This window comes from Eptatretus burgeri, chromosome 15 (assembly GCF_056783735.1).
Source record: "Eptatretus burgeri isolate ZD-2024b chromosome 15, Ebu_testis_v1, whole genome shotgun sequence".
Lineage (NCBI taxonomy): Eukaryota > Metazoa > Chordata > Myxini > Myxiniformes > Myxinidae > Eptatretus > Eptatretus burgeri.
This window is the reverse complement of record NC_140975.1, coordinates 35,996,108-36,010,363: the sequence shown is the minus strand read 5'-3', so window position 1 is coordinate 36,010,363 and position 14,256 is coordinate 35,996,108. Positions and strand designations below refer to the sequence as shown.

The following is a 14,256-nucleotide window of genomic DNA, read 5'->3' as shown; positions in this document are numbered from 1 at the left end:
TGGCGTGGTGGCAATCAAAGTCTCAACAGTTTATAAAAGGAGACCTAGGGTGTGTTCCATTAGCGAGCGGCTTGCTTATCACTCGCTCATCCGCTTGCTTGATTCAAAGCGCTCAATATTATGCATTCCAACAGAGCAGAGTGCTCGGCACCGCTTAACAACATGGCACTCTCCATGTAAACAATGCTATCGTGCTACTCAAACTAATGCTGTCCGAGCCGTCGTGTTCAGTATTACTCGATCCTCTTGCATCAACTTCCTCAAACGAATTGATTGTGTTATCAGTGGCTGCAGAGGGTATTAGGAAGAGGAAAAAAAAGGAAAAATATATAAATGGGGAGTCAGAAGGGGCACCCCGCACCAAGCTTATCTAATGAGCTGCCACTGTGCATTTTGGGGAGGGGGTGGAGGGGTTTTGCATGTTTGTTGATTTTAAAGAATTTGGATATAACGTAGAAGTAACAATAAAAATTATGAAATGTACGTAACAATATCGTCCTCTGTGAAAGGAAAATTGAAGAAATATCCCCAACAATTGTTTTGAATTTGACGACGGCAGACATTTTTGCTGACATACCGAGGTGTTCCATTCGCAAATAGCCCACTTACTGCTCACCTGCAAGAACCTCTGAACCGTCAAGCAGCTTGCAAAGTGGTTCTTACCGAACAACTGGCTTAGCAAGCAATAGTAAGCCGCTTACTAACATAACATGCCCCTGAGGTGGGAGAACAGCAAGGAATCCATGTGTTAAGAAAAGGCTCCGTAGATGTAGTTGTTGAAGACATGAAGGTGGAATGGGGTGGTCGACCACCCACCTTTTAAAAAGAGGTTGTTGTTGAGGCAGGAAGCCTGAGAGACGCCATGGCATCGGGGGAGGGGCAGAGGTTTGAGTAATAGTTTTGGGTTTCAAAATCAATTAATTATTTTGAGGGTAAGTGAAGAAAGTGAGCAGAGCATGGAGATGGGGAAAGTATCCAGACCACATGCAACACCAACAGTTACTGCAATATAATTCGCAAACAAGTAAGCGACATCGGGTACAACAATGAATCCAAAGGATTTCAACAAGGCTTAAATAACAGTCTTGCATTGATGGTCAAGGAGGATAGGTGGCCGAGATACGGGATTGAAATCAAGGATGGAAATCGGTCTAGTATGCTATGTGTACCTGGAAAACCCTGAACAAGCTACAAACAGCAGGTAAACTAAAATGCTTGGGACGCTTGAGGAAACCATGATCACAACAATGTTTTACATTGTTGTGATCATGGATTTAACATTTTCAGGAGAGGCAGCAAAGTTGGCAACACCAAAATGCAGTACATTGTTTACCCCTCATGTTGAAGTTATGGGTTGTAAGATGACGGACATACGCCTTTGATAGAAAATATGGCGATGATAAATCTCTCCGAAAGGTTTGATTACCCGTCCAGTTTTCTTCCTCGTTCTTGGCTACATGTTTTCGATTGTCGGATTGTAATATGTCTGTCTCTATGAGGGAACATCAAAATATTTTTCCCCTTTTCAAGCACTGTCGGTGAAAACATTACTTTTGTTTCAGTATCATAGGGAAGGTCACCCACTGCTGGTGAAAATGTGATACCAGGCTGTAAATGGCGTAAAAAGAACGGATATCTGTGCCAAATATTTGCTGGTGCAGAATCATCCCTTCATGATGGGGGAAAAGAACCTTTTGATTTTCTCTCGTAAAGGTTGAAAATTCTTGTCGGTTTGATTGTCTCACAATATGTTTATTTTTGATTGTCAGTTTGAGCGGGAGGCCTCTACAGCAGGACTTGATAACTGCCTGAACAGATTGCCTCCCCGAGGTCATATAAGTCGGACAGAATCTCAGATCCTCACATCCCCCACGTGAGCGACATCATTCTCATTGTCCCTTTTATTATTATTTATTTATTCTGTTTAATATATCCATCACAATGAACCTTTCATTTTCTTCCTCTGTGTCCATGCATTCATGCCAAACTTCTGCTGTAGTATCTGCTGCTGTGTTGTCATTGTTGTAAGTAAAATATACCTGAATATTTTGGAATAAATTTTCCAATTTTTGGTTGTACCCTTATCAAAAGCTCTTTCCCACCATTTTGTCATACCAAACTGCTCTGTTGTTGTGCAGCAAATGCCCGATTCTCATAAAAGGCCGTAGTTCATCTCTGCGAGAACATTCGACTGCAGCTCACTTGACCAGCAGTTTGGAGGACACTCTGGATGAATTACACCTGAAGGTGGCCAATTAGTGTAGATTACGGCTTTCTCTCTGTCTCTGTCTCTCTCTCTCTCTCTCTCTCTCTCTCTCTCTCTCTCTCTCTCTCTCTCTCTCTCTCTCTCGCTCTCGCTCTCGCTCTCGCTCTCGCTCTCGCTCTCGCTCTCGCTCTCGCTCTCGCTCTCGCTCTCGCTCTCGCTCTCTCGCTCTCTCTCTCGGCGAGGCTTCAAACTACTCATTTCATGACCATTGCATGTTTTCAGGTGTGTGTTTTTTTTTAATTTTCTAACGTCCTCTATTCATCCTGATTTTCACCATTCTATCTCTCCATTGCACTTGTTTCAGAATGAAAAAACACACAACACATTCCATTATATTTGTAAACTACTGCATATCTGTGTGCTCCAACGAACCCAACTCCAAATCATGGTGTGTGTGTGTGTGTGTGTGTGTGTGTGTGTGTGTGTGTGTGTGTGTGTGTGTGTGTGTGTGTGTGTGTGTGTGTGTGTGTGTGTGTGTGTGTGTGTGTGTGAGAGTGTGAGAGCCTTTTTTGGCTGCACTAAGAAATAATGGTTCTGGATCAATCTCACATTTCATCTCTGACCGACACCTGTCAAGGAGGGCTGACATGGCCCAATCTTGCCCAAAGTATCAACATCCAGTCATTGATCGGAGCTGCAATAAATCAATAAAACTCCGATAAGGAAATGTTGCAGACTGTACAGCTCCATATTTACCTCTGACACCGAAGGTGAAGGAGGTTATATTTTCACCCCTTTTCAGTTTGTCTGCGTGTTTGTTTCTCTGTGTACAGGATATGTCAAAAAGTTGTGAATGGATCTGGATGAAATTTTGTGGAGAGGTTGAGTGTGTGACAAGGCCGAACTGATTCTATTTTGGTGAACATACGGATCTGGCAACTTGAATTTTTTAAAAGTGATTCTTCACCATTGAGAGAAAGAGCCAAAAATGGTATATAGCACGATATCTCAAAAAGTTGTAGACTGATTCGGACGAAACTTGGTGGACATGTTGGGTGTATTGCAAGGAATAATTGATTCGATTTTGGTGAAGGTCAGAATCCGAATCTGCATATGAGAATTATTTATTTTTTAAAGTGATTCTTCACCATTGAGAGATTGGGCCAAAAACGATATATAGCATGATATTTCAAAAATGTATTTGACCCGATATGTTCGACTGGATCAGGCATTGCGTGGCGCAGGTATGTATGCACTCTACCGAGTGCCCTTCGTTTCAATTGTTTTGTTCTGACGCTTTGAAATATAATTTCAAACAAATGTGATCTGACTTTACAATCTGTATTTTGCAGGTAGAAGTGTGCGAGCAAATTGCAAAAGTCTTGGGTTCAGAGGTTTCCCTGCCACAAGCAGTCACAATGGTTGATATTTCTGAATGGCAGGGAAAGGTAAGTGTTGAAATGAGGATAGTGTTTTGTTAAAGACATGGGAGTTGGTTTGAAATGAAGATTATTGAGTGTTGAGAAGAGATATTATGTATGAGGGATGAAGTGTATCACTCTTAGAAGAGCCTACATAACGAATACATTGTTTAACCTGTAATGGGAATTTCAAGCGCAGTTTCCTTTGTTCGCACAAGGGTTTCTTATCAACAGGATAATGACAAGGTTAATGAAGTTGGCTCCTTTTATGTTCCATTACATTGAACTTCCGTGAGATCGAACACCATTTGCGTTAACAACACATCCGTCAATTTGAAAAGCTAATTTGCTTCGTCAATGTCCACCATGTCCAGGTGACTTTTTCCTTTACATATGTGTGTATCTCTTCTCAACACTCAAGGTGTAGGAAAAACTGTCCTCCTGTGAACCATTCAGGAAGGCAAAAATATCTACCGCCATAACAGTTGATATGATTTACAAGGAAATTCAATTTAGGAGGAGGCCAGGAGTCCCATTAAGCCTGCACCATCATGCCAATATATTATCCCCACTACTTCCAGATACCTATCCAACTCAAGTTGAAAACGAGACTCTGACAATACGGCAACTCCCCTGGCAAAGAGATCATTCTATGCATTCACCATTCTCTGGGGGAAAGAAACCTGCCGTACTGACAGACTAACTCTCCTCTTCTTTGCTCTTTAACTGTTGCCCCTTGGTCCTGTCACTGTCCATTCTGCTGAAAAGTTCAACTGCACTCATTTTGTCTAAACTCTTCATTATCTTAAACTCGATCACAACCCCTCACAATTGTCTCCTTTTTAATGTAAATGGTCCTGTCCCCTTCAGCCACTCCTCGGAGCTTCGTCGAGCTCTATCTGGGATCAATGTAGTTTGTCGACACCGCACCCTCTCAATGGCAACTATGTCCTTCCTGAGATGTGCTGACCAAAACTGTACAGAATATTCCAGATGAGGCCTCACTCAATTTCTGTGTGGTGTTAACACTTTGGCTTTTGATTTATAATTAATTGACCGCCCGATGATTACAATCTAAAACCCCTATTAGCTTTAACTATGGGAGCCTCACACTGTGCTGCCAAGGCCTAATCACACAGCTTTTCTTAGATGCTTTATGCAGCTTTCTTTTGAGTGGAAGGTCATGATGTGGTTAATTATAGCCCTTGCCACAAGCCACAGCTGAGGATAATTGATAAGGTGAGGGCCGATTAGTTGTTCACTCCAATTATAGGTGAAAGAGGTGATTGGGTCCTCATATTTATAAGACTAGTATAAAAAGCCATAAAAATGATGGGTTGGCGTTATTTTATTCAAAATATTCAAGGATATGGGAAGACATGATGTTTTGTAGCACAAAAAAGCATTATTTTAAAACACTAGTACGTGCCGGTAAAAAAAAAAAGAAAAATTAATAAATATTCAAACCGCGAGCAACAAACAACAACCACACAGGCCGTTTCTTCGCTCTCGTATGCCCATACGTGCGTGGCCCGGAAGTTCGCATATTATTCGCAGTTATGATTATTCGCAATTTAGTTTTAATCCCCAAATATATTCAATGAGTGCCAATGTATTTTGCCTTTTCGCAATCTCATCGCAAGGAAAAACAAAAAGAGAAGAGAAGAGAAAAAAAAAATTTACTTCCTGGTTCGGAGCATACCAGCACTCTGATGTTTCCGAAATTTATGCACCGTCTAATATGAAAACAATCATAACTTGGGGCATTGTGTTTATCTATAAATGCGCATAAGAAATCGAGAAATTATTAGAATACACGAAGTCATCACTCTCCGGAAGCCCGTACGTTGTAACTCGTAATGGGGAACGTGGCTGAGCTTCCCTTCCCCATTGGCCACGCCCACACAACAACGTGTCTTGTCATTGGTTTGGTAAATAAATGGCCATAACTTGGGAGGCACTTGTCCGATTACTATCAAACCTTGAAAAGGCACATCCTCAGGTCCCCAGCAATATACCTGGCAAGTTTCAATTAGATCGGACCAGTGGTTGTCGAGAAACAGCGGTCACACACACACACACACACACACACACACGCACACACGCACACACGCACACACGCACACAACACACACAAACACACACACACACACACACAGACATACACACACAGATTGCTGGAATTATAGATAGATGACGTGAACAAACGTGATCCAATTTTCTCTATCTCCTGGGATGTTTCGTTTCGACGGGACAGCCTCGTGAGTGTGTCAAAGTCTGAACCCTCGGCCTTGTGTCAGGTGTGCTTACATCTTCTTTATTTATTAGTCCCCTACCGGTTTAACCTGAAGGGGACTATAGGTTAGCAGCTTTCTGTCTGCCCGTCCATCCCACCTGTGGTTTTTCAGACTTTTTTTTTCTCATACCCTTTAACATGTTCAACTGAAACTTGGCCATGGCTTTATTATAAGTTACAGAACAAGCTCGAGTTTCAGGACGTTTCATCAATTTTCACATTTATGCCCTTTTTGGACTTAAGAAAATATCACATCGATACCAACACTGACTAAATAATTTATATCTAATGAGGAAACAGCCATCCATCCATTGGGACCAGACTGTGCAGAGCGTTGGTGCTACCTAAGCAGTGTCCTTGCCTATTGGGCACAATCCTGGATGGGTCACCACTCTGACGCAGGACACCAGCAAGCTGGTACTCATTTTGCCAAATCGTAGAAGGATGGCAGGTTGAATCAACCCAACCTAGTATTAATTCAACAGCTGAGCAGGATTTGAACTCAGGACTCTAGGATCCCAAGCCCCCCCCCCCCACTCTAGCCATTCAGCCAACACCAGGTATTTAACATACATGTCAGGAAGTAAAGAAAACAATACCTCAACGAACTTTGGTGTGTTGGCTATGACGGATGGCAATGGGCTTCTCAGCCATCTAGTTGCGAATTCTCCATGGCGGCTTGCAGGCACACGTGTTGACTGCTTCCTGACGTAATATCTGGTTTGATAAGTCTTACACCTACAAAAGTGGTCTCCTCTGAAACAGGATTTCTGACCTGCTCGCAAAAGGATGACTGCTTATGGCATTGTAGAGATGGTACATATCTGTGAACCTCGGTGGTGTGCGTTTGTCTCTGCTGTCGCTGATGACTCACCATTGAGCAATGAAACTGGTCCATTAACTGATGGTGGCAATTAGCACTGGGATTCTCGTTTATGTGCAACTTGTGAATGTCTGCAACTGTAGAGGAACTCGGATCAGGTTGGAAACAGCAAAGAGCTTATCAATTTGTGTTGGGTTTCTTGGTTGTTTTGTGCAGCTTTATTTGGTTGGAAGGAGGAGGAGATTGGGACCATACTCTGTGCAGAGCGTTGGTGCTGCTTAAGCAGTCTCCTTGGCTATTGGGCACAATCCTGGATGGGTCGCCACTCCAACACAGGATACCAGCATGCTGGCACTCATTTTGCTGACCTCGTCAACCCACCTGGTGTTAACTCAAAGGATGAATGCAAGACCCTAAGATCTTAAGCCAGCCACCTTAACCATTAAGCCAACACCAGGCTTTGGGGAAAATTGGTGAAGTGAGAGCTAATTGGTTGTTCCCTCCAATTTCAGCTGAGAGATGTGATTTGGCTGTGATTACCAGCCATTGTGTGTGTGTGTGTGTGTGTGTGTGTGTGTGTGTGTGTGTGTGTGTGTGTGTGTGTGTGTGTGTGTGTGTGTGTGTGTGTGTGTGTGTGTGTGTGTGAGAGTGAGAGAGAGAGACGGTCATCAGTCCCCCGGTATGAGTTCGACAAGTCATAACATGACCATGACAGTCAATAGCTTTTGGGTCTTTCTCACCGGCTAATTTTGTCTAAAAGCCACAATACCTGGCTAATTGGAAGTCCGAATCCACTGAGTGTCACGGCGATGACACGCCGCATGTCATATGAAAATGAGGCTGAGCTATATGCGAGGAGATCCGGGTGTACCGTGTTGACTCACTGTATCCAATTAGACCTTAACGGGTCTTTTTTAATCATCTCGGGAGAACCACAACGACCATTATTCACCCAAGAGACCAAGTCATGGTTATATATATATATATATATATATATATATATATATATATATATATATATATATATATATATATATATATATATATATATATATATATATATATATATATATATATATATAATGGAACATGGAGGACTTTACAAAAGAGGTAATGTGCAAAAATTAATTGTAAAACCAATACAATACATTGAATACATAATAAATATATGCCCCTTACCCAATACCGATCATGCACACCCTCGGTATAAAGTGACGAATGAGATCCATTAACTCTCCTATGCCTTATCTGTGCCCATGCTACAGGAGATAGACATTAGATAGAGGCAGACAAGACCGGAAATACACGAGCCGTGCCGGTGTGGTACAGCTGGTGAGGATGGAAGTCATGTCCCCTCATAGGCTCAAGCAGCGTGCCATCCATGGGTTTGAGAACACACAGACAGGAGAAGGATGAGAGGTGTGGCTGGCTGAGTGGGGGCGAGTTGCAGCAGGAAAGCACAACAAAAGAGTTTTCGCAGATCATTGGTATCTCCTGCGATGACGCTAAGTCGTTGGGTCTCTCACGGCAGGCAGGTCGGTAGTCTTTCTGTCTTCTACCGTCTCCTCTCCAGCCTCGCCCCCTCCCCCCTGCTCTGTCTAAGATGTGTGTCTCCACCATATTTCTGTAGGGCGCTCAAGGTTCGCCAGCACCACCTTCTGGTAAAACTACCAAAATCAAGAATCACTGCTCACTTTTACTCTTTCATTCCTCTTTTTTCCCCACTTTTGGAACAAACTCCCACACTCTCTTCAATCCCACTCTTCCCTCCAGGTCTTCAAAACACCTGTTCGCCACCATCTCTTATCTTCCCCCATCCAAAAGCATTATCTTTTCTACCCCCGTTAATCCACCCCAACCTGCCTCCTTCAAATTCCCTGCTTTCTTTCCTGAAAGTCCCTGTCGTGTAAGGACCTGAAAGTCCCTGTCGTATAAGGACCTGAAAGTCCTTGTCGTGTAAGGACCTGAAAGTCCTTGCCGTGTAAGGACCTGAAAGTCCTTGCCGTGTAAGGACCTGAAAGTCCCTGCTGTGTAAGGACCTGAAAGTCCCTGTCGTGTAAGGACCTGAAAGTCCCTGCCGTGTAAGGACCTGAAAGTCCCTGCCGTGTAAGGACCTGAAAATCCCTGTTGTGTCCACTTTGTTTACCCCGTGTGATATCATGTCTCTGTTCCACACTGTTTTTCTTCCTTCCCTCTCCCGCCCTCTTGTCTCTTGCTTCCCTTGTTGTGCATTTATGTGTGTTAGCTCTTATACGAGCCTCGACAGTGTGTACAAAAAAAATATTTCTTTTTTTTTATGTGATAATATTGATTTGTAAGTTATAAACAAAGAACTGAACATGGTTATTCATTCTAATAAATTTTAGAGGTGTTAAAGTTTAAAAAGCTAACTTAGCCAGTGCCACCCCTAAAAATTCCAGAAAACCTCCATGGTCATTGCATCCTGTGTGACGTCATTAGCAGTACGATTGTCTCAGCACACAAATAATAATGGCCGCACAACACGCTTCAGACTCGTCAGAAAGTGAATTTGATGAATAATTTTCTGATCAAGAATCCTCAGATAACGAAGATAGTCAAAATCATGATGCAGATGGTGCTGTCAGACCGTAAATGCATGAACCCGAGGTGGAAATTGGGGATGACATCATTCACGTCACAAATGGCGTTCACAACAATTGGAACGACGTCGAAGAGAGCCTCAGCAAAACACAACTGGTAAGTGGTAAATCATAGAGCTAGAACGTAGTGACTGTGGAGTTTAGTAATGTAGTAATGTAGTAATGTCGTAATTCTTGTAGTAATGAGAAATGCGCTCATTTTCAAGCAAAAGGGTAGACAATTGTCGACACCAGCAATGATGTAATCTATAATAATGTGGCTTATTGCCAAACTGGATGGGACTATCCTCACAATGTACATGTAGTGAGTGAGTGAGTGATAGACAATAGATTAATGAACACCGATTGAACATGACTGTAGAACTGCCGGAGCAACAGGGGGCAACAGAGCGACAGAGTTTGTTGTGGGCAGGGGGCAACGAAACGTACTAGGACACCAAAAAATACTAAAATCTTCCTTTCAAGATATTTATTCAAGAAAAAAAACCATTACGTGTTCAGTGAAGCCATATTTATTCATTAAACCGAGCATGAATTTCTGATTCTGTGGACCTTTAAGGGAATAACTATGTTATATTTAGCATCTTTATCCCACGAGGAGTCATTTCAACAACAATATGTACAGTGTGGTCCAAAATGATGAGTATCTTTTCAAGCAGCTGTCAGAATTTTACTCATGTGACCATCTTTTATTTTCAGGTTGCCTAAAGAACAAAGTTTAAAGTTTTTTTTTTTTTTCCAACTCCAGCAGTTTCAACTATGTCTCACAGTATCTCAACCACTCCCAGCAGACACTCGTTTCACAGACTTTGATTTGCGACAGTCATATGTTTATAAATGAAGTCAGTTTCACCGGGTCTATCCAAGTGCATGAATTCCACAATGCAAAACCATCAAATGTAATGTACAAACGTTTGCAGACACTGGAAGTGTGAAAGACCGAATTAAAGGAAGGATGCAGTGGTCGAAAACCTTCAGTGAGAACGCCCGACAAGATAGAGGCTGTAAGAGAAACTTTACAGGCTTCTTCCCCAAAAAAAGAGTCGACATGCCGACTTGCGCTGCTGGTGGGAACTTCTTGCATGACCGTTGGCAGAATCATTCACGACGATCTGAACCTGTATACGTACAAAATGCAGAGACTGCAACACCAAACCAAAATCCAGAAGAGGAAGAGGTTCGAATTTTGCATTGCGATTGCCCAGTGGATTGAAGAAGACCAGTATTTTCGAGACGACATCTTGTTTAGTGATGAGGCCCACTTCAATCACAGTGGCCACGTGAAAAAACAGCATATGTGATCTTGGGCGGAACCTCAAGTAAACAAACGTATGGAACAACCAGCTTGTGTAGCAAAAGTAACCACTTGGTGTGCTATGACACATAGCGGTATAATCGGACCTTTCATCTTTGAGAACGAAGCCGGACAAACGGTAACAGTCAACTGAACATAGATGGATAGATACATGGACATGTTGCAGAGAAGATTCCTTCTGGCACTGAGAAGGAAGCAAAACATCACCATTAATTCAGTCATCTTGCAGCAAGATGGTACACCACCCGTGGCGTTTAAAGACACCATTTCCGGTGACGTTTAATGGTGCTATGGTGTTTGTTCATGACGTTTCCCAGGTGATCGACTCATTTCTCGACGGACGGACAACCCATGGCCTCCCTACTTCCCGGATCTTTGTCCTTCCGATTACTGCCTATGGGGATCCCTCGAAGTTAAGGTCTACAAAAACAACCCACACACATCAGACCGGAAAATAACATCAGACCAGATGGAAATCAGAAACATATGAGCTCCAGTTCTCAGCGAAGTCATCGACAACTTCGGTGTCCATGTGGCAGCTATCATCCAGAGGTGTGGTGCTTGGATTGAGGACTTCATCAACTACTAATGTTATGACGCCTTATTGCTTGTTGAAGCATTTTTCACAATATTACACAGAAAATAAACTAATGCTGTGTATTATTCGACAAAGAAATAAATATAGTAGACCGATAATAAAAAAAATTGCAGTTAAATTAAGTTGTGCATCATTTTGGACCACCCTGTAAATAGTACATACTGAAAGGGGTAAGAACACTCCTCCCCCCCTGCAACCCCTCTTGTTTTATTGACTCTATATTATGAATATCTTTTGTGGAGAAAGCCCCCATGTATATTTTATGTGTCAAACCAAGGCTTATTGATGAATGATGTCGTTTGAAGAGTGTTGAAGGCCACCCATCCCACAGATTTCCTATTCCTCCAACCTTCCCCCTTCCTTTTATCCCTGTGTCAGCCATCGTTCTGTAGTACTGTAAGGGCTGGATGGCACTTCCCTCGGACCACAGAGTGTGGGTGTGGTTCGCTGGAAGACGTTTTCCGGTTCCAACATTTAAGAGGCAGGGTGCAAGCAGTCCTGAGAGAGTGATGAGTATCCAGCGAGGTGTGTCTTGTGGCCGGTTGAGAGAGAAAGGGGCTGTGACCGGAATGGAGGAGAGACCATCAACTGCACTGGGTCCAGTTGCCAGGTCAGGCTCTTGTTCTCAAAGGATAGCACCGCTGGGGTCTCCTCACACACAGCTGCTCTTGCAAATCACCGGGCTCTCGTGGCTGAGGTGTGCTCCGGGTGAGCGATATGAGGCTACACCATGATTCATGCCCTTGTAGGTACATGCTGATATTTCCTTCTTTTATTCTGCCCTGGGTGGATTGCTTTTTCCCTGCTTTTTCCTTTTACTCCTTTCTGTACGTTGTCAAATCTGTGGCCATAGCAGAAGTAAATAGAAAAGGGGTTGCTCCATTTTGGGCTTCTTCCTGAGTTTGTGCCCATTGTCTTTCTGCATTAATTATTACCTCCACCACTGAAGGTGGTCAGAGGTTATGTTTTCACCTCTGTTGGGTGGTCGCTAGACTACCGTTATTCTCAGGTTTTCCGTCTGTCTGTTTGTATGTAATGGACAACTCTGGAGGCCAGAGGAGTCAACCGATTTTGATGAAACTTGACTGGAAGGTTCATACCAGGATCTAGTTGTATGCTTTTGAGCACCGTTGTTATGGACACCATCGTTGCCAGGAAACGGGACTTTGAAAATTTTTGAAAAAAATCCGAAAAAATATTTATATATTTTTTTTTTTCGAAAATCAAAAATCGGCTTCCGTGCTTTTATGCGCACTATAATGAACCTTTGTCAAAAAAATTCAGCCCGATCCGTCAAAAACTGTATGACGAGTATGCAATTATATAGCGACCACCCATGTCGCCTACTGGCTTGTCTGTCTGTCTGTCTGTCTGTCTGTCTATGAACACGATATCTCAAAAAGTCATGGGTGGGTTCGGACGAAATCTGGTGGAGGTTGGGTGTGTCACAAGGACGAATTGATTGGATTTTGGTGAAGATCTGGATGGAAGAGTTTTTTTAATTTCCACAGTGAATATTCACAATTGAGAGATCGGGCCAAAAACGATATATAGCACGATATTTCAAAAAGTTTTTGACGGGGTATGACAAGTCTTTGTGGATGAGTTGGTTGGGGGTGACAAGAACACGGCGATTCGGTTTTGGTTAAGGTCTGGATGCAGATCCGGCCTATCAGTGGGATACAAAATATATACCATTCAGCCTGGCGGAGGGAAGTATGTGCTCTACCAAGTGCCCTTCTAGTTTAATGCTGTTCTCATTTGAAATTATTATTTTGCATTTCCTTAATTAGTATTGTTAAATTGCTTGTTAACACAATGGGTTGCATTCACCACTCATACCCATGACAACATACATTTTTGGCAGAAAGCCTGAAAACCATTTGTTTGGGTGGAAATGCGGCCCTATCCCGTGGCTTCAAATTTGACTAATCAGAACGTTAGACCCGTCCTGAGGCCTAATTAACCTGATAGGTCTCGTACTCGTGACAATATACATACATCTTGTATATAAAACTGAGTTTGCTTGCTTGCTTACACACCTGTGTGATGCAAGCTCTGCCCCCATGAGCAAGCGGACACAGAAAGTGCTGTTCACTGTGAGTAAATAAGTTTACCAGATTAAATATATTAACATTTGTTTGTTATAAAAATGAATTCCTGATATTATAACCACAGGTGAAAAAAAAACGAATCAATTATTGAGAATTTGAATTTTTTCTTCTTCTCAGCATTGCTCGTCAATGTGTTGTATTTAACAACATAGACGGGGTTTAAATTAACGACAAAGTAAAATTGGAAGCTTCCTGTTAGCTTAATGGTTAAGGTGGTTGACTCAAGATATTAGGCTCCCAAGTTTGAGCCCCTGTCGTTGCATTGAGATAACAACAGGTGGGTTGACTCAGCCTGTCATCCTTCTGAGGTCGGAAAAATGAGTACCAGCTTACTGGGGTAATAACCATTTGAGTATCCTTTGTCAGAGTGGTGAACCTTCCAGGACTGCACTCCTTAGCCCAGAGTGGTGAACCATCCAGGACTGCACTCCTTAGCCCAGAGTGGTGAACCATCCAGGAATGCACTCGTTAGCTAAATGAAACTGCCTCGTCAGTCTGATGCACCTCATGGTGTGAAAGGCATGGTTACTATTTTCAAAGTAAAATTAGGATCAGTTGAGTTGGTGAATGTGAAAACTCTTCCATTTCGAATAAAAACCACATTAAAGACTCATGTTTTGCTGTGATTTATTTAGTTACTTATTTTTAAATAATTATACAATTTGTCTGTGGAATTTGTGGATTTACTTGGAATGGGTGTTATTGTTTGCAGTAAGTTAGTAATACTACAAACACATCTGGCACGTGCTACCATTTTGGTCTGAGTGTCAGCCTCACAAGATATCTAAGGACTGTTCCATGACATCGGTGCACCTTTGCTACTGAAATTGACTTCCTTTTGAGATTGTTGGCTGCTAACTTT

General features: G+C 42.5%; 1 protein-coding gene across 10 annotated transcripts in view; it reads left to right on the top strand.

Moving 5' to 3' along the window:
• The window catches only part of LOC147011929 (phosphofurin acidic cluster sorting protein 2-like), a 145,770-nt gene that overhangs the window by 115,111 nt on the left and 16,403 nt on the right, over nucleotides 1-14,256 (top strand). For all 10 annotated transcript variants that reach the window (XR_015051819.1, XR_015051821.1, XR_015051820.1 and 7 more), the window contains 3 exons: nucleotides 1,770-1,873; nucleotides 2,139-2,247; nucleotides 3,559-3,654. Coding sequence is in view for 7 of the 10 variants with exons in the window: in XM_085857606.1 (XP_085713732.1) it covers nucleotides 1,770-1,873; nucleotides 2,139-2,247; nucleotides 3,559-3,654 (309 nt within the window). In the remaining 3 variants the exon portion in view is untranslated. The remainder of the gene's footprint in view (nucleotides 1-1,769; nucleotides 1,874-2,138; nucleotides 2,248-3,558; nucleotides 3,655-14,256) is intronic.